We start from the raw sequence: 21,575 nt of genomic DNA, 5'->3' as shown, positions 1-21,575 counted from the left end.
TGTACACGACAACAAAGATACTGCAGAGAAATCAAGCAACTGCAGACATAAATGCTTTTAGGATACCCAGTGAGTCTTGTTTTCATGACATAAATTTGCCCACTGCCATTAATCCCAAAAGTCACTAACAACTGAGCATTTGATGGGTATAGTACAGAAAAGCACTCGAACATCATATGAACAGCTGCAGTCAGTTTTCCACCCTCATTTCCAAGGCATTATTGAAATCTGGCATCTCTTTATGGCATGGAGCACTCACCATGATGAATAATTCCATTTTCCAACAGTGCCTGTCCCAGGTTGACCCCTTCCTCAGGTTTGCTTATCTCCCCAATCTCTGTGAGCCACGATACAAACTCACTGCGAAGGAAAGCAGAACAGAAACAATTGTCTTCTTCTCTCTGAATATAAGCAGACATATATCTGCAAGCCCCCAGCCAACCACAGGTGACACCGTCCTTGAAGCATGTGTGAAAACTGTTGTGAGGAGTGATTCCTCTTCTGTGCAGCTCAATTTCGTACATTTCTGGCAGAAATGTTCTGCAGAATATCCAGATCTCCTGTTCATGACTTTTCCCAACACTCCCCTTAGGTCATCATAATTAACAGATACACAAAAGGAAAGAAGACCTTGCTGAATCTATAAAGCTGCTGCAGATCCTTACTTTATGCAGACATCTGAAGGGGAGCAGGAAAGCAAGATTAACTAATGACCTTAAAAACCTTATGCACAGAAGAGAAAACAGCTACTTCAATCCAGGCTATCCATCCAAGCAGAGTTCATGGTCTGACTTCATTATATACGCTCACCTTTCTTCACTGGCCCTGATTCTTTTCCCCCTCAGTGTTGTAAGTGTGTTGGCTTTAAATGGAATCACAGTAAGACTTAGGACAGAAGATTCAAACTCACTGAATTCAAGCACAGAACAGCACAAGTCCCCCTAACAGGTTAATTTAAGGCCATTTCCTGGAGCTGCTGCTGGTGAGATACATAAATGATGCTTCTAATTTACAGACAAAAGGTGCTAGGTCTGTCTGCATAAGCAGCATGAAATAAAACCTCTCTCTGGTGAGGGGCAGAGTTGCACACATGGGCAGAATAGAAGCCAGAAATGGATAAATATGTAGGATGTTACTCAATTAGAAACAGTAAGTACAGAAAAATGGACATTGCAATTACTGCCAAAGCCCTAGGGGGATCAGAGTTGTTTGCCAGGTTAATTATTAATTACACTAGAAATGTGTTAAATTCATAAAAAAAGAACAAAAGGAATATAAAAAGTAGCACAACATATGGGAAATCTGAGTTTAATAAACCACTTGGGTGCTTGCCAATCTGCGGAGGATTGCTGCTTATCAAAACCAGCATCCATGCCTCCAACTGTGGGCTCTAAATGAAGTATTTTTAGTCTCTTCATGTTTATCAGAAGTGACTCATCTAAGCTGTAGGTAGTATTTACATCATGCCTTTAGAATAACAACAACAACTTCAATAACAAAAACTTCGGTTTGCTGAGGGGCTACTCTGTAACTGTCATAATGTAGAAAAAGCAACAGAATCTATTCAGCTGTGCCAGGGGAATCCCATGGAAACCAGCAGATTTTAGTAAAACTCCTAAAGCCAGACTACTGTAGTGATGAGTCAGGCCCTGTATCTCAGAAGGAAAGCTCATTCTTAATTTCTCAGTGATTCTGAACTGTTTCTAAAAGCTTTTAGAAGCTGAAACACAGAGTACAAACTGCAGAAGGAGGAGAATAGTCCTCCACATCAATTACTGGGAATACAAGACATACACCCTGTGGAGTGCCCCATCCCAGACCTGCTGGCCACTGACCATAATCGCGTTAGGTGCCCAGGCTGATGCCCAGTCGCTGTACATCTTCCATCAAGTGCAATAGGTCTATGACAGTTTATAGCACTTAAACAACTGCCCTAAACTGCAGCAGAACATTGCTGACCTCTTAGCTTTCCTGCGTCTTTCATTTGGACCTGTGTCCCTGAAGCTTATTAGGATTCTAAATGTAAGGCAGTCATCTTAAAGTTTGAAACTGAGCACTGGAAAAACAAAAGAACCGGATGTACTCTCACAGCTCTGAAGTTTCAGCACTATGGGATGGTTTTCTTAAAAGCTACTTTAAGACTTCCGTGGTATTTGATTCATAAGTAAAATCAATCATCATTTGCTCCAGAAGTTTTATAAACACTGTAAAGTGTGTGATCCAGAAATATTCAGAGGTGGGTTTTTTTGGCATATGCTAGACTTGCTAAAAAAGCATCAACTCACAAAGTGAATGGCAAAACTTGATTTGTTTCCTCATCTTGTTCTAAGCAGTTCTCAGTATAACTGAGAGCATCCCCATTTCTCATACTGCCATGCTGAGTTCTCAGCTAGCGTGCCAGTCAAGACACTATTCCCAGCTCTTCCCCTGAAAGTAAGGGACTGAGAACAGCTAGGTTTCTACTCAGAAAATACAAAGGAAAATCCAGCCGATCCAGGGTTGTGCAATATGATCAGATATGTCTGGAATCTCCTGAGGTTAACAGATCCTCTCTATCACAAGCTCAGTACAGGTCAAGGCTTTGCAATCCATTTGGTGCAGTGCTGAAAAGAAGCATGGCAAGCAGATCATTTACATATATTGGCTTCAACTCCCAGACTGCAGATTGTATCACCGTTCACATGCCTCAACGCCAGTACACCCGAAGAGTGGTTAGGAAAAAGGATTTGCAGACTAGTGCCATAAACAGCCTTATAAATAAACACGTGATATTTCTAAGGTTGTTAGAAGTAGTTCATGCTTTTTTTTCCACTACAACCACATTTTATTTCTTGAATTATTAGATCCTATCTAATATCCAAAGGCCAAGAGAAAAATTACTTTTGCGGCCTTAGTGTTACTCTCAGCTGCATTTACCAGAAAACCACTAAGTACATCCCAGCACACTCCTTAGTTTCTCCCTTAGGCAGGAATATCTGAAAAAAATGAATAGGTCACAGCCAAAAAACATTGTTCAGGGGAAGCCCCAGGAATGATATGAAGAGTCTGTGAGTCATGACTGCATTGCACTGAGTTGCACTCAACTGAGTTGCCCAGGACTGCATTAACAAGCAACTTAAAAGACATTAGCAGAGGTGTTTTTTTTTTGTTTGTTTTTGTTTTGTTTTTAATGGCGGATGCTGGAAAATTAGACAAAATAATGCTTTTGTCAGAGATAGGGATACCTGTAGGCACCTCAGCCTGGCCAAATCTCCACAAGAGGTTTTGATATAGCAATATTACCAACCTATGCTACTAGACTGTCTTCCGTCATGCTGAAAGCCAACACATCATTTTGGCACCCTGTAAACAAGGAGTGCTGCCTGCAAAATGCCATTACAGAGACCACAGGGAAGGAAGGGCAATTAATGGATAACCTTTTGTTTTTGTCTGCTGCACTGGCAAACAGGATATTCAGTCCTGAGAGCGGGACAGTTCTGTTGGATTTAAACATCATTTGGTCAGCATCTACTTGCATACAAGAGAGGATACAGGTTAGGCCACTAACAGCCCAGAGCTTGTGGGAGTTAAGGTATTTTTTCTTACTACTCCTTTGGCAGATTTGAAACAGCTGTTATGTGTTACTGTACAATAGAAGAAGCTGTCACTGTACAGCATAAAATAGAAATTGGTGATTAATTTTAATAAAAATTGTAATGGGGGGTAGGCCTTTCCAATTAAGCTCCATCAAAGCACATCTAATCTGACCTCACAATGCCATTCGCAGAAAATTCAGAGTCCGCTCTTTCAATTGCCATCAAAAAGGGCTTTTCAATTCAAATGCCACTTACTTGCCAAGAAAGCACTTGGGAACAGTACTTAATTTTCTTCTCCTGTCTTTGATAAGGTTCACTTTCTTGCTCATCATCATTTGGTACAGCTTCTCTCCTTTCTCTGCAATCATGACGTATGCATCCCTCTCCATTCCCAGTTTCAAACCTGGAATACAAAGCAGGAATTCCTTCAGACCCTTAGCATTAGAAAAAAGTGGCTCCTCAAAGTCAATAGCTGAGGCCAAGCAGACAGTGATAGAAACACAAAAATGAAGAGGTTTATTTTCCAAATAAAAGGGAAATTGGATCACTTATTGATCTGAGTGCAAAGCTGTCATTGGTGCGTGTAGCACCTCAGAGAGGTTCACAGCTTTTCTTCCCAATTTTTAAAAGTAGCTTTAAACTTATGGGCCCATCACAGCACAAAAGTAGAATGGTTTACAGAACATGGAGAAGTTCCAAATAAAGAGAGAGGAAATATATACCTTTTGAAACTGAATTCCTGTTGCAATTTCACTTTTGACCCTGAAATAACTGCCTTCATAAGGCTTGTTCAAGGCACCTCTATGCTTGACAGAGCAGATGACTTTTTGAGCGTTCTATTACTTGAAGCCAAAAATACAAAACTGCTGACATCAAATTCACATCCTCAAATAAATCAAAGGTAGATGGGAACATTATTTTCTCATCCTTTCTTAATTAGCCTATTTACTAATACCCCTAGGCTAAAATTCAGTTTGAAAATCCTATTATCCAGTCATTGAAAGAAATACTGAATGATTTAAGGAATGACAGATAATTGGATACAGAGAAAATTTCACCTCCACTTTCTATGAGTTACCACATAGCACATGTTAACTTTCAAAGTGGTATAGTCAGGAGGAAGATCTCTGAAAAGAATAGCTTTCTATGTTGCAATAACTGTCCTCATAACTCACATTTTCTGACATTCTTTAAATTTGTCAAAAAAGCCTGGAAATTGAGTTTTGCCTAGAAATAAAGTGCTAATTGCTGTAAGAGGACAGCACATCAAAAAAGTTGCTTTGCTGCAGAGAACGCTTTGTCTCTTCTAGCCTGAACTAACCATTTTGCTTTCCAGCTCTGCTTTTCTACAACCTTTCCTAGGCATATATGTGCATGTATGTAAATTATGGATTAGATAGTCTAGTGCAAGTCCAAAATTGAATCAGACTCAGCTGGGGACCTGAAACTGCACATTTGAACTTTTCAGAGAGAAAAGCCTAGATCTAAACCTCTTGAGTTTCAAACAAGTGCTCTGAATGCTGTTATGCTCATGCTTTTTTTTTTTTCTCACTCCTCTTTCCTGTATCTCACCAAAAAATTGCCTGACAGAGTGTTGAAAATACAAATCTCTAAGTGCATTAGGATAACTAACCAACAGAGCAGGAAGCAAGACTCGGCAGACATTTGTTCTCCTAATCATGTTTCTGAATCATGACCAGGACTCTTCTGAATACAGGCAGCACAAATTCACTTGCAGACCTAGGGAACTCTGGAGTCCGAAGCAGAGCCCCAGAGTTTGGCCATCTCTAAGATCAATTTGAAGTCTGAATTGGCCTTGGATTTACTTGCCTAACTTTTACAGAGATTGACATTAGGTAGAGTTTAAGTGATCGGTGTAAGGCTAGAAAATGAAAACTATATTCGTTGGGAATAGCAAGTCACCCTAACTGCATTTACATTCTGTTACTTTATGGTAAGATACTGAACTTGTCAAATTAACAAATGAACAGTCTTCTGTGTCACATCAGAGCTGCTTTCTAGCTTTCTCAAAATGCTTAATGCATTTGTCTTAGAGGCTTCACATGCATGTTCCAGGAATTAGCCTTGTGCAGCACTCTGTCTTTCAAATACAGCATTTCTTGCATGTGTCTGATATGTGGCTACAGGTTTTGGCTCTGCAAATCACCTGGTTTATTGCTGTTATTCTTCCATCATCTTCCCCTAATGATTTGATCCAATTCAGTGCAAATGCTGACACATGTAGCCGAGGCTAATTTGCAACATGAACTTGTGATAGAAACCAGCCTGTGTAACAGTACACTTCTCATGCTGGTCTTACATCACCAAATTCCCCAGGCTCTGATGTAAATGGCAGGCTGAAAAGCACATTCTACCCAACTCATCCTACAGAATTGGGAATCCCACCACACCTTCTAATCCAAACACAGATAGCTTATGACTTCTCAATTACTCGGATCCAAAGGAGATTTTCCAATAAAGTCTGGAATGTCTGCCAGAATATCCATGCTTATCCATGCTCCTGTCATCAGCTGCCACATCATAAAGCCACATGACAAAAAAGTCAGAAAAAAACACTTGGAGTAGCCAACACTGCATGGAAAACTTTGACAAACTTTCTATTAAGGAACAATTCCTTTCCCTTCCTGATATTTCAGTCACCTAACTATATTCTCAAGCTCCCTGCTAGTATTTGGTTTGTTTTCCTAGTTCAGTCTTTTTACTTCTTATCGAAATTCTCTCTCCTCACACATTTTACTTGAGACGTAGGAAATTCCACAGAGTGCTAGTGACCTCATAAAGAAAAAACTCACTCTGAAATGAAGACTCACTGGATCTTTTGGAGATATGATTTAGCACTCTGAGGGTAAAACTAAGAGCCAAGAAATGTATTTTACTGAAAACATGCAAAACTGCAGCATTGGTCAATGAGTACGGATCAGCAGCTCAGAATGTTAAAACATTTCCTTTAAAAAAATCAAAACTGATTCTCTCTGTTGCATCGAGGTAGTTCTTTTGAAATCACACTATGCTTGATCTACATTTGTAGGGTAGTATCCTTGCTATTATCAAAAGGTGCATTGGGGTTCATACATGATAAGCTATGTTAGAAATATTTTACATTCTGTGATAACGTAACACTGCAATGTGATTTGTGTTTAGCAGATTAGATGTTTTCCTTCTGCAAAATATTGTAACATAAAAAATAAGGTTTGGATTGAAAGGACATTAAAGGCTTTATATTCTCCGCTTTCATTGAACTTCAGTAACAGATCTGTAAGTGTCTTAAATAAACTTTTAAAAGTTCTTTAAAAATTTAAAGCATTATAGCATAGCAAGTACAAGTCCTGAAAACATACTACTAATAACGGGTTTCAGACTGACCTCTTTCAATACTAGCATGGATGAGCAATTAGATCTTTAATAGAGTGGTATCTGCAGAGAGGGGAACCCCTTCTAAAAGTCAGGCACAGAACATTTTAAAAGAAATGTCATTTCCTCTGACAGTGAGCTACTATTGTTCCCATTGAGCAAACAGGGAAATAGGTTCACTTGTGAAAGCTACTTCTGATTTAGAAAGGAACTCAGAACTTTTACCACCCACTGATTCACAGCTTTCCAACCCTGCTCCTATTTATTGTACAACATCATTTTAAGATAAGCTTAGTTTTTGTTTCATTCCACAAGAAAAGATAAAAGTGACAAGCACCTGCACACATTTGTCACTGCTCAGTCTAAATTTAAGTATTTCTCTTTTTTTCTCCATGAGCTGTTCTGCTTATTTCAAAATCATGCGTTTATTTTACTGATGTATTTATTTTACTTTTTCACACAAAACATTTTTGTCTTATTTATGAATTAAAGACAAAAAATTGTTTAATTTTTTTCAGTAACTTAATGCATCAAAGAAACTGACCCTTTGGTAAGTGAAAACAATTTCATAAATATTATTAACACAAGCCCATAAAAAAAATTTAAAAACATAAAAATTGCACATATTCAGAAATGTTTGTTTTCAATCACTTGAGTTTCCTTGTCATTAAGGATAGATTTTAAGTCTTTCTCAAAACATGGAGGAAAAACTGCTATCTTTTCTTTTTCCCTCAGACATATTTCTACATGTCAATTCATTTCTCCTTTTTACACCAATTCATTCAATGCATTAAGAAATAAATTATCCACTTACTCTCTCTCTGCTCTCTTTCCTTGATTATAGCATCCAGCCATTTCTGCTTGTCCTCTGCAGTCTTGGCCATACAGACAAACCATTTGTTTTTGGCTGTGTTGTGTATCTTCCAGCCATTTGTCACCGTGTAGCCGTTGCTGTGGTAATCTGCTGTAAAATCCCAAAGCACAACACACACTGTGAACAGAAGGCCTGCTTCTTGAATCAGATCAGTGTGCGAAACCTTTATTAAAATATTCTTATTTGGAGAGCTTGATTTTTGAGGTGTTCCTTATGCATCAGTCTTACTGACTGTCCATGTGGCCGACTGTTACTTACCACCCTGGAAGTACAAACATTAATAGGAGTATCCATGGCTACGCTGTTCAACCTGAAAAATCTGTCCCCTGCACAAATTATGTAAAAAAGGTCTGTGATCAAGTGTGCCCTGTGCCCTGTGACTCCAGGGCAGTGAAACCTCATATTTGGAAGAGCCCTGACAACTTTTCTCATGACTAGAGACAGGCCAGAGATGAAAATCTACAGTGGGCACACTAATGACTGAAGTTCCATTCAAATAGATCAGCATATTCCTATTCCTAGCACAATACTTTGCCCACAAAGCTGTCTTCTCTACAGCTTCAGTCCTAAGAGTGATGTTTTGTAATTTCACCTCAGAAGAACGAAAATATTTTAAATACAATGGCATCGTTGAAAAAGGCCATGATGCTTGTTTGGATTACTTGTGCTGAACTTTCTAGAGATACACTAGCTTGTTGCATGTCACGGTTTTTGTCCACTGGACATAGGAACTCTTTAAATGTTATCTGTGAAAGGAAATAATACTAATTGCTGACTTAATACAGTAGGAGCAGGGCCTGGTGCAACTTTTGTAGATGAAATAATAAACCCATCAATTCTTCCAGCTTGTGTCAGGACACGAGAACAATAGTGCAACAGCTATTCCCATATTTCATTCTCGGCCACATTCCATGCTACTGATTTGATGCTAAGACTAATATTTGGTAGTATTCTAAATTAGAAGAAGATCTAGAAGTTCTGTTATTTTAGCTGTAATAGCTTAAGATGTAAGAAAAGAAAGGATGGAAAGAAGTTAAAAAATCTTTTACTAAATTAACTTGGATTAGGAGAAAAAATAGACAAGCTTCTGGATACATAAACTCTTCGTAAGGTCATTTCAGAATGAAGGACTAATGCCTGAAAGTATGACCAGTCTTTCAACTGTGTGAGTTGGTCTAAGAATGAAGACATCGGATGTTACACAACTAGCTAAGACTTCATTAAAGGAGAAGGATGAATACTTTTGTGCCAACTTCCCACACAAGATTTGGACTTTGTGTGGTTAAAAGACAGTATTTATTGTCTTACCTGTTCCATCCTCCACATTCTCCACCTCCATGACTTCTGTGTTTATTCGGCCTCTGAAGATATAAAGGGACCCATTGATTGACTTTGTCCGTTTAGATGCTTTTTTCCCAGCAACTCTGCAATTAGGATTTAGACTGTTAGATACACATGAGCAAATAGCATAACATATATACAACACAGCTTGTTTTGGATTCAATGGACACAGGAAACAACAGCACAAATCAATCCAAGATATGACTATTAAAAAGGATTTGAATATAGAGTGCTATGATATATGGCTACTCTCAGATTGGAAGTAACTTGAATACTCAAGTCAGTTCACAAATATACGTGTGCAACAGTATCAGTACAGCAGGAAAGGGCTTATTTTGCAAGACTATGTGAAGACTGGGATGTATTTAAGCTTTACATTCTTGAGGACTTAACTGACTGAAATGACAGTACGACTGAACTTTATGTGGGTTTGGGATAAGAACTGCAATATCACCTGAAAAAAGGTTACATTTGCCTCCTTTTTGCCTACAGCTTTGGGAAATTTGTGGTAGGTATATAAAGTTCCGAATATGAAATGAAACATGCAAAGAGGCTAGTATCACATGGTCTGTCACATGTGTTCAACATCTCTGCATGTGGCATCTGATTTTTATGTCTACAATAGGTTTAAAACTATCCGACTGACACCTGCTGAGCTTTAATATCTAAGAACAACCCTGCTATGTGAACCAAAACATGACTGGTCAAATGATCACCATTTGAGATGGCAGGTGTCCAAACTCTGTACAGTGAGGGAATTGCTGTGGCAACTTGCCAGGTGCTCATAAGATCCAAAGAGCACTGCAATAAAAAACAGCTGGGAAGAAAATTTCTGTCAAAGTGAAATATTTGTGATAAACTGAGGTGCGATGAGAATCACCATGCTTTTTTCTGAACAATTTTTCCTTTTACAACTAGTTTAAGTGACAAATATACCTTTGGTGATGACCATATATTTACATACAATCAGACTGACAGGGACTGAGAGCTTGGAGCTATTAGATCATTTCCTAAAGACGTCTGTTAGAGTCAGGAAAAAAAAAAAAGAGCTGTACTGGCAGCCTTATAAAACTCTTTAAATACTCAGCCCACTTCCCCACATGAAACATATTGTTCCTAACATCAGGATTCAATTTAAACAGCAGTCTATGATACCACTAAAAACACAAAACAATACTCAGCTCTGAAAAAATCTATGTCATCAGTTTGTCAGGCTTCCCAACGCTTCTGCAAAGGATGAGACTGCAGTCTTAGATCTAAAATCACAGTTCTAATTCTGATGTTAAACTCGTTTTGAAACGGTCTCAACAAAGCTACCTCTAATTTAAGCTGTTGTGAAGAGATGATGCCCAAATTCAAATGGCTGCATGGTTGACTATTTACTGAAGATCAAGGGCAGAATTTTGACTGCACTTTTTGATCAAGGAAAACTCCAGTGATTTCTACAAGCATGGTATAAATGGGATAAGAACCAAGTCACTCAATTTCAAATTGCAAACTGACAAAGGAAGGGTGGTTTTTTTTTTTGGTTTGTTTGTTTGTTTTTCTTCCAAAATCTGTGTTCCACTAACATGTTGGTTATTTGTCAAGCAGCTGGTCAAATGATCACAGCAACACAACTGGATAGACATTCATTTCCATCCTGGACTAATTATAAATAGCAGCTAGACAGGGGAAATATCCAAAACTAAAGTCACTCAGCAATCCCTAAATATATATTTTTCATTTGGCAATTACAAGCAGACTTAACAAAATATTCCATTTTTTAATGGAAATCAGATTCTGGGCATTTCATCAGTCTAAGCTACATTATTAGACAAAGATAAACAATATCGATCCTTTGGGAAAATCAAAGTGCTACAGCAGCCTCCTCCAAAATCAAGCCAAACTACAGCGTAGCTCAGTAACATCACTGCACAAAAACAGAGGGTTGCTTAAAAGGCAGCAGAACATTTTGTTTTCTAAATCTTAGTATTCTGGGAAAAATGCCTGGACAGCGGGAGGGGCTAGGCTAACCTGAACTACAAACAGGACTAGAAAGACAGTTTTTAAGAGCTCTGAAGAATTAAAAGATTAGATAGCAAGTTGATTTTTTAAAGGAATAGTTTTCTGTTAGACAACTCCAATTTCTGAACTCTGTTTCATATGAAAGAATGAATTTTGACAAATTGGTAAAGTGTCAAAATAAAATGTTTTCTCTTTCTTGCTTCATTTCAGCAACATCAGAATGCTTCAATTAGATAAGATTAGAAGCCATTTAAGATCAAATTGCCATTTTTTCTTTTAATTTAAATATTTATATTACATTGTAATAATTTCTAATGTAGATTTCACCTAAAAATTGTATTTTACGTTAGAGTTTCACCGTTATTCACACAGGAAGTATGAACACTAGTGTCATGATTTTTTTCCCAGCTTAATGGTTCCAAAATTTCCATGAACAAAAAAATGGAAATTTAACCCACTTTTTGAAACAGAAGAATTTTCTTTGGATAAAACACTCTAGTTTTTGAGAAGTTCTAATTGGTTTGGCCATTCCGCTCGGTCATCGCCAGTAAAGAGGTATAAACTGAAGAAGAGGGAGGATATTACAGAAAAGGAAAGGAAGAGGAGAATCTGAATAGTAGAGGATGTATGATAAATCCAGAAAAGACCAAGACATGGGAATGAGACTAGAAGTGTGGAGGTGAAAAGCTTTAGAACTGAAATACGTTATAATTGCTGCAGAAGAAAATTACCTTCTTCACTGCCAACGCTATTTTAATAATAAGTAGTAGGTGTTAACAATGCTTATGTTTTATAAGGTAAAATGATACAAAAATTGCCACTAGTATAAGAAAGGAAGACAATGCACAAAGCACGTGGGCTGCAAATGCTGAACAGCAACTTACTGATCATCTCTTCCTCTTTCCTCTGTGCCCTGCATCCACCTAATGTTCTCCTAGTCTTCCATTTTCCCCTTTCTTGGCTTTATATCATTTTTCATGTCACCCTTGTCTGCTTAGAACAACCTCACAAAGAAAGTTGGCAAGGCCTGCTTCTGCACATCACTCCTGGAGATCCATCTGCTCTGGGAAGCTTTCCAGCTGTAAGAACTCACTTAGTGATTTTTTTTTGCACTGTATCAACTTCTTTCTTTGGATTGTGTGCTTCTCAGAGTGGGGACCCCATTAATCTCTGGCATATTTATCTTACCATGTAGTAATTTCCTTCTCACGTAGTCTAAGCAATAGCAGCAGTCAAAAACAGAGGAAAGTCACACCTGTGACTCAGCCTTACATAGCAACAGGGAATACAGTGAGTGATTAGTAATTGACCATACTTCCCATTTGCAAAACCTCCAAACAGTCCCATTATAAAAGCAGAGGGACTCACCTGGATTTCCTCTTGCAATAGACTAGTAGATTATCAAACAGAAAGAACATTCTCTCTTGGATGTTCCCTGCTGAGATTTTTAACAAAGTCCCTTGGAGCAAGAGCTGCGTGCAGATATCTGTAAGATTCGACCCCTGAAACAGAAAAGAGATCTTTTATTTTTCACTTTTTTGTGTGCACACAACGAAGCACTTTTACTAAAGCTCTGTTATTTTATCTGCACTTCATTAAACTGCCAAATGATTGATGCACTTAGGAGGAGGAAGTCCTCAATTTCTTATTGCAGCTAAACACATCATGCCTTTTCTGTGTTACAAATACTTTTATACAAATCCTCATACTCTGTGATAAATATTCCTTAGATCCAAGAGATTTTTCCTTAGAAAAATCTTTCATTCTCAAAGCAGTTGTTTTGTGAGTCTCTCAAGACCATTAGTCTTCCCATCGTATCCTAAGTATTCACTCAAAATATGACAAGCGATGGCTTTAGGAAAGCTTTATAATAAAAAAAAATAAATAAAAAAAAAGTGATATTTCTCTAACATTGTAGATCTGATTGTGGCACGAGTCACTATTAACCATCCCAATGGAAAATCATCTCAGTGGTGATCTCTCTCTCCAGCTCTTCTGTTAGAAGTATATGCAGCTGCTCTCCTTTCTGGACCTCTAATGAACACGTGCAAGTCAGAAACGTAGCCATGAAAACCACAGGTCGGGTCCTGGACACTGTGCTAGGTGCAAGCCATCATATGCACTGAACTGCAGATATGCAGATAACTGAGCTTGATGCTCAAGCCATTCAATCACATGAGGATCCCTGGAAGCTGAAAACCAAAGTAGATTACTCTAAACCATTCAATCCCCAAATTGTTACTCAGATTATTCCTAGGAAAAGTAATCACATAGTCTTTGAAATGGGAGTTTTAGGGCCAATGCAGTTGGGCACAAATGAAAATCAACCATGGGACTGTGCTGGATCACTCTCAGAACAGGCAAATTCCAAGTGTCTGCTCATTCTGAATGAGCACAGTTGAGAATCTGCTCTTCAGTTGCACCACTGACCAAACAAGATAGGTTTGGCTAAACCCTAGGCACTAGTTCCTTGGTCTACTATTACTTCAAAGGTACAAGATCATCAACAAAAAGGTTTCTTTTCAGGAAAACACATGGAGACATAAGAAACATTTACCACCCAGTCCTGGAACACTTAATATTTTTTGCATTTCTTTTTGAGTTGGAAGGAAGAATAACTTAGGGTAACAGTGTGGGTTCCTCCCATGGTTGGCATGCAGATAAGGGAGTCAACCAGATAATGTGACCCACTGTCTTGAGTCTTACTGGAAAAGAGAACTGACTTTGGAGTGCATGACATTCATTATCAACAAAACCGCTTGATTTGCAAAGGTCCAATAACTCTAATATTCACAAATACCACAAAAGACTCGTAAAACGTAATTCACCCCACTTACAGAAACTGAAGACATCTCTCTGAACAGGCATGAAATCCAGTTCTATCTAGAAAGTCACCTCAAAAGGATTTGTTTGAATGATTTTAGAGATTGTATGAGTGAATATTTTTCAGGAAGGTGCAGTCTGCTACCATTAAGCTATTCAGGGAAAATCACTGAATTGAAATCAGCCTTTCTAAATGCAATGCAGTCACCCTAAAGGTGTGAATAAAGTTTTAATGACATTGTTTTCTAAATCAAACCTTGCAAGCTGTGCTGTGTCTTGCTTTTAGTTAACAAGGAGTCTGCTATTCTTTAAAGGCTGCCAAGTACGGACATCAGTTTTGTGTATTCCACATATGTGTTTCTGTACTTTGTGGATTTAGTCATGCAGGAGCTAGCTCGATGCAATATTTCCATCTGCTGCCCTGATATGTTTTTACTTTTTTAAATCCACCTATAGAAATACATGTCCAGAAGTGAACACTCGTTAATTTGAAAATGACCTGCTGACCATGACTATCTACATGGGAATTCACTATATATCAGAAATATAACCCCAAAGCCTAGTAACACACACACAAACAGGAACAGAAACCAACCAACTGTATAACATAGAAGCATGTTCCCCACACGGTTTGCCCATGTAGAAATCAAGGCGTTAGAGCACCTCAGCATCAAGTACTTAATTCCCTAAAAGACACACAGAGGAAGCAAAAGCAAGGAGCACAGTGACATCAGTAATTGGACTTAATCTTTTACTGACACAAGAATTACCAGGTAAAATTCTCTGGCCTATTTTGTATAGGAAGTCAAAGCATACAAGTTGGTCCTCACCTTAAAATCTAAGAATCTTTATTTTTCCATCAGACCCATCATTATGGTATCTGAACATCGTTGATGCATTTCTGTTTGCTGTTGGCCTAGCTACTTCCCATTTATACCAATCTGAGAGTTTTTTCAATAGTAAGAAACAGAGCAGTAAGATTTATTTGATGTTTTCAGAGACAAGACAGGATTTCTCACCTTTCTAAGTGGGACCAAGCTGCAGGCAAAAAAAGAAAACATCATAGCTGCTGGAATTGCAAATTACAGCCAATTACTTGATCTGCCTGAGCGCTAACACATCTTACAACTCATGCTGTTCTGTGATGGGGGTTTTGCTTCCCTAAACATTTCAGACTGGGAGAATGTGTGGATTCTTCATGTAGCAATTCTTTAATGAAAATAATTCACAAGGACTCATGAGGAGGAGCTGACCCCATAGAATAATCAATATGTAATTAACTGGTTCTTCACTAACCAAACAAAAACATTTTACACAAAAGCTGGACTTCTCATGCATCCTCTACTTTCCCCGCCCTTTTTAAAACTAATTTGTTTCCCAGAAGGATTAACCAGAATCAAATTGGCCTGCCTGAGACTACTCCATAAAACACAACTACAAGGAATCTGTGCATTCCAGAAGGATGAATCTGAGCAGAGTTCACTTAGATGAATAAAACTCTGATCAAGCTGCGGATCTTCAAAGGCTCCCCAGGCTTGGCTTACTTCAACATGACCCATCATTATAACATGTTTCAGAAAGAGACTGATAGGATGATGCCAGCGCATGATAGTGAGAATGGTTGTATTAGACGGAGAGACAGACTGGTAGGCAGAGATTTTGAAGAAAAAATGTGGAACTGAGGCAAATGCTCAAGAAAATAACTACTGCTCTTAGTGAAGCTAGAGATGACCCTTGGGAGCAAGAAGAGACATGGCAGAAGTCGAACGATGTTATGTTGTTCCTCATGTTGGAAATGTTGAGGGTGGCGCTGATGGCAATGAGATAGAGATAGGTCAGGGATGGTCCCACTGGGACAGTTGTAAGGAAGCACGTGATCATAGAAACCAGTGAAACTGTGCTGGTTTGGTTAAACAGAAACTCTAGGTAAGGTGGAGCCTGTTCCAAATTAAGTGAAAAAATTACTCCCAAGCTTCATGTTGGGCCGCTTGCATATTCCACAGAGTCAGGATACCTCTCAGGTAGTCATAAAGAACTTGGTCATAAGTAAGCTGATGTTTACTTCTTTTTGACAATTTCAATGGCTTGTACTAAAACTGCTGGAAGCTATGGGCCTTATCAGATTAGTACATATGGTAAATAACCACACATACAGGACATAAACGTTTCAGAATCTAAAACCATGATAATAGAGAAAGAGATTTTCTATTTTCTAGGAGAGATTACCATCAGATGAACAGAAAATCTGAACGTGACATTTGCCTTACACACTTTCTCTTACAGACAGTTCTGCGGTTTGCATCCCTGTATGGTTAAGTTAAAAATGTTTTTAATTCATCAGTTGCAACATTCCACAGGATAGGAGTTAGGAACCCTTCTCATTAGGAACAAACTGTGAAATCCATCTGAAAGAACTGAAAACAGTTATTCACTAACATAGCACTTTGCAAAAAAGTCCTAAGTTGCAAGACTATGGCACTGTGGCAACCAAAAGATAAGAAACTGTCATTCAGTTTCAGATTTCTTTATGGGCACAGAAGAAAAAATGTGATCATGTTTAGTATTAGTCTGCATCTGTGATTTATAAAGCGAGCTTTCCTCCTCTCAATATGCCACAAGGAGATTCAGTAACTTTCCACAGCTTACTGATAGTCAAAAACACTTCTCCCGTTTTGAACTTTTGGGGTGAGTGACATAAGTGACTTTGTTACATATAAACAAATCTAAACGGATTTTTAGGCCCAGAATGTTGCTGTGGATTAGTACCCCATCTCCCACCCCCAACACTGCAATAAGTTTGATACCACTTCATTTATGACATCGTGGACACTTTCAGAGTCATGTTTCAAGCTCTAGAGTTCAAACCATACCTCTTGCCTGGAGGACCCATGAGTTGCACTGAACCTGAAATGGTTTTAACTGCTTCTGGAAATCCTGCTATATAGAATATTACATGACCTTTTTTGTTTGTTGAGCTTGCTATCCAAAAAATAAATACACAGCTGGATATCTGGGTTACTCTCGTGTCTTTAGCTAGATGCCAAGAACATCCTTGAGGGGAAAAAATGAGCAAGGTTTAAAATATACACAAAAGACAGAAAAAACAACCCAAAAAAGATTTGTGGAGAGCACCCAAGACTCCAAACATGAGGAAGTTTATATGACCTCTAAAAAGATGTCCTCAGCTGGCAATGATCAGCATCAATATTTTAAAAGTCAGTCTTGCTACATGCCGACACCAATGTCTTTATGAGACCATTTAACACCGCTGACTCCCTGTGGTGCACCTCCCAGAGGCTTCCAACTGCACTGACTCAAGGGCCTCAACTAAAGTCATCACAAGATAAGCTGCCAACCCTTTTGTGCACCATCCCAACTTCCCAGTATTTCTCCCGGGTGGCTCTTCTTTCAGATTTCCTCTGTCCCCAAGCTTCACATCTCAGCTACCTTCCTCTCTTATTTTTCTCTCTTCCAGAGTACGTGCTTCCACCTATACAGATACACCTACTGATAAACACATCCCTATGAACACATCTATGAAAAACTTAACTGGAGTAAATACAAATATACTAGTTGCTTTCTAACTGAACCTTTATCTTTTATACAGGAAATCTGTAGGAAGCCAACTTTCAAAGCTCCCACAAAAACGAAAGGCTCGTAGGAACGAAAACAGAAGCTTGTGTTATTTAAACCACTCCTGATTTCATCTTCTAGTTTTGTCCTTCAAATGAAACCTGACCATTTGAAATTTTAGTCCTTTCCAGCTCTCGTACCTTTCTTTATTTCATGATCTGTTTCTTCTGCTACAATTTAGCAGTAGCCTGCACTCCCCAAAATAAACACTGAATTCTAAACCTGTCAAAGTGATGCCACCCACACCTTTTAGTACATTTATACATCAGAAATCCCTGTACACATTATGAACCACCAAACTTCAGCCCACTAAACCATGCAGTGAATTGTCTCCAGAGGGCTTGCTAATCCTGCACCATACCTCCCATCCTTCAATGTGGGACTGCAACTGTTCAAGGGCTTCCAGTTTCTCCATCTGTCTCTTGGTCTCGTTGATATTTGTGCAGACCGTCTTCATTGCCTGCAATGCATTCTGGACAGCTGGGTGATCAGGATGCTTGGAGGGAGTCCTCTTAGCCAATTCCTTCAGAAAAAAATAAAAAATAAAAAATCTAGAAGTTGCATGTGGAAAGCAAACAGCAGTGAAAGTGCAGTCCTGTAGGAAAATGACAATAATGCAGCAGAACTAAAGGAAATTTGCGGGTATGTTACTGTAGATACTGTTCCCTGCTCTTCATGTGTACAGGGTTGCTGCTTCATATGAATGCTGTTAAATAAGTTAAGGAATTACTTATGTTAAATGTATCAAATTAAAAGAGCTCGAGCCACACGTTTTGCTGTATCAAGTACATTTGCTTCTAGCATGACCCAAGGCCAAATAAATTAAAATAAATTATTACATAAAAAAACACCGTCCACGTCAAAGACATCCACTGGCCTGTTGACTTAGCCGTGGTCTTCATCCTATACCATTCCCAGTGATACACATCCAACGTTTCACTGAAGCTGCGCTGGGCTCCATCACGATCTGATGAAGACTCTGCCCATGGCAGGTCTCTTTAAGAACAACCAGAGCTATGGAAGCTGGGTTTTGTGTAAGGAATGGCCTTACGGGAACAATGCTAAGGCTGTATATGCCATACACAGTACTTACACAGATGGTCAGGCGTAGGCTAATCCCAACGCACGTCAAGCTTCAGGACCTAGGTTGTTTAGATCTACAAACAGCAGAGAAATGCTACCAGTGTGCAAGGCAGATTCACCTAAAGCCGGAACGGCCCTCATGACAAGCCTCTTTCCCCTGACTATGGCAGGATCCCAATGTGATGCCACCCCTAACCTAGATTCCTCAGAGTACAGGTGTCTTCCATGAGCGGAGGCGAGGGGCTGCCTCCGGCCCGGCACGGCCGGTCCCACTCACAGCTCTGTCCCATGAGGGTCAGCAGCGATCAAGCCAGAGGCCTACCCTGGCAGCCAAGAGGGCAAACCACATTTTGGGGTGTGTTAAACACAGCACGGCCAGCCAGGGAGGTTTTCCCGCCCTATTTCTTGTCAGCACGGCCTCGCTTCGATATTGTGCGCAGTTCTGGGCTCCACAGTATAAAAAGGATGTTAAGATCCTTGAAAGCACCCAGAGCTGGGTAACAGAGCTGGAAGGCATGTCCTGTGAGAGAGCCTGAGGGCACTTGGGTTGTCTAACCTGCAGAAAAGAAACTGAGAGGTGAGCTCACTGCTCTCTGCAACTTCTTGAGGAGGGGAAGCCAAGGGGTGCTGGTCTCTGCTCCCTGGTCACCAATGATAGGACATGTGGAAACGGCACAAAGCTGCACCTGGGGTGGCTCAGACTAGGTATTAGAAAGCATTTCTTTACCATGAGGGTGGTCAAACACTGGAACAGGCTTCCTAGCGAGGTGGTTGTTGCCCCATGCCTGTCAGTGTTCAAGAGGTGTTTGGATAATGCCTTTAATAACATGCTTCAGTTTTTAGCTAGCCCTGAAGAGGTCAGGCAGTTGGACTAGAAGTTTTTTGAACACCCTTTCCAACTGAACTATTCTATTTTATTCTAAACATGCTTAAGAAAGGGCAAACCCCCTTCCCCCAGTCATGTTGAGGAGGGGAGTTAGGGAGCTGCTGGATGGACAGCCAGAAGCCAGCCAAGATCAATCACCACACTCAGTTAAGTGCCTACAGCTCTGGGCAGTCAGTCTGCATGTCCAGAAATCACAGGGAAATTCACTAACCACAGGAGTCCCATGTTTGTTTTTGTGTGTATGTGTGTCAGGGATGTACAATGCTCATTTTATCGAGGAGAAAACAAACACAAGAGTAAATTGTCCAAGAGCAAGCCACTTGCAGAACCAAGACTTTCTAGTTCTCAGTGCTTTTACCTCCAAGACAGGCACGTGGCAAGTAGAGAGGGCTCCCCCAAAGGCAAACACGATGGCATGAGAAAGAGAGGTGCCAAGAGAGCAGCAGGAGTTTAGCAAGGACTCCTCCTCGCCTCTAGGAGGCTGGGGCGTGTATTTTGACTGGAGAGAGTAACAGAGATGAACAGCTTGCCTGCTCTGAAGGAGTTCAAAAGAGACTGCTTCACTTGATTCAATACACAATATCCCATAAACACTGCCCACTGAAGAACAACAGGAGGAAAACTTGGGACCTGACAATATTTACCAGAGTTTGGCAAAAGGGGCAACCACTGTCAACTCAGTATTAATCATTTTTTTAGACCAATGTTATTTTATAGTCAGCCACAATTGGATAAAAATGCATTAACGAAACCTTAACTAGGGCTAGTAGTTCCCTCTTGATACATAATACCGTGTTTAACACCCACATTTTTAGATTGCCGGGAATATTTTTCTTTCTCCCTATGTTATGTTTTGCCTCAACATGTTATTTGGTTGTTTTAAAGTCCCATGACTAAAAGGCAAACTGCTGCTGAATTGCATCATTTTGCATGAGAGAGAAAAGAGAGTTTGAAATGGTGCCTGCACAGCAGTGTGGTCTGAACAGAGCTGAACTGCCTCAGCCCAGAGCTCCCACAGCTAAGGGCAAAGACAGCCGAACTGTTCCAGGTGGTATTCAGCCAAGATTAGAGATTACAATTCCCAAATGCTTGTCATGGGCTCCGACAAAGTTTATTCTATGGTCTGATTTGTCTTTGGCTTCTCCATGTTGTCATGTTAACCTAAGCAAGCGTCTCCTCACCCCACTGTTTTTTGCCATATTGGCACTAAAGATCTTTGTGCCATGCTGTCTTGCTTGACACTGACATACTCTGATTGCAGGTATGATCCTGAGTATGGCTGGGGCTCACCTCCCCTAAATTGGTAGCGCAACTGCAATACAAACTCTGCTCCTAAACTGGCTTGTGTCCTCACACGCCCTCTAGATCAACTTAACTGGCTCTTCTAGGGTGAAGGTACATAGCCTGTGAGACAGGGGAGGGATGTGAGCTGAAGCTCAAGTCCTGCTAAAGCTTGCATTACTTTATGGTAACTCCAATAGCTGCTAATCCAACCACTTAGCCAATCCAGACACTGGGCTGCTAAATCAAGGAGCTTTCTCTGTCCTAGTGTTGATTCATACATCAGCTCTACAAAGTTCTCCAGACAGAAGTCTCGTTTAGTGGGTGACAGGTTTGTGCATACCTCGCTGTACTTTTCTACTAGCATGAATGTCTGCAGAATAAATAATTGGGACTGTGAGGTGCAGAATATTGTCTATATTAACTTCTCAGTTTGCAGAATGTTCTAAACTCAAGTCTGCACCTTGAGATGAAACTACTCGGCTACTCAGACACCTTTAAATAACACAAAAGACAGGTCTCGTGAGAATCCAGACAACACAATGGGAGGTACCCTCATTCCTACCCAGACAGATCCTGGACACAGAAAGGTCCAAATGAATGGGGGGGAATGTCCGTGTTTGTCCAGTAAAATGCGACTATTCAATTCTTTGGATAGACTTGGTATTTTGAGAATTTATTCACAGCTGCAATTTCTCCT

At 39.8% G+C, this 21,575-nt stretch overlaps 1 protein-coding gene across 2 annotated transcripts in view; it reads right to left on the bottom strand.

Moving 5' to 3' along the window:
- PREX1 (phosphatidylinositol-3,4,5-trisphosphate dependent Rac exchange factor 1) overlaps positions 1-21,575 on the bottom strand; it is a 172,277-nt gene that overhangs the window by 57,331 nt on the left and 93,371 nt on the right. For both annotated transcript variants that reach the window (XM_083802157.1, XM_083802158.1), the window contains exons 6-11: positions 17,987-18,148; positions 12,538-12,671; positions 9,130-9,245; positions 7,762-7,911; positions 3,831-3,978; positions 260-360 (exon numbers count right to left, since the gene is read on the bottom strand). In XM_083802157.1, coding sequence (XP_083658283.1) covers positions 260-360; positions 3,831-3,978; positions 7,762-7,911; positions 9,130-9,245; positions 12,538-12,671; positions 17,987-18,148 — 811 coding nt within the window. The remainder of the gene's footprint in view (positions 1-259; positions 361-3,830; positions 3,979-7,761; positions 7,912-9,129; positions 9,246-12,537; positions 12,672-17,986; positions 18,149-21,575) is intronic.

The sequence above is a fragment of the Anser anser genome, assembly GCF_964211835.1.
Source record: "Anser anser genome assembly, chromosome: 16".
In the NCBI taxonomy this organism is placed as follows: domain Eukaryota; kingdom Metazoa; phylum Chordata; class Aves; order Anseriformes; family Anatidae; genus Anser; species Anser anser.
The sequence above is the reverse complement of the archived record's forward strand: the minus strand, read 5'-3'. Positions and strand labels throughout refer to the sequence as shown.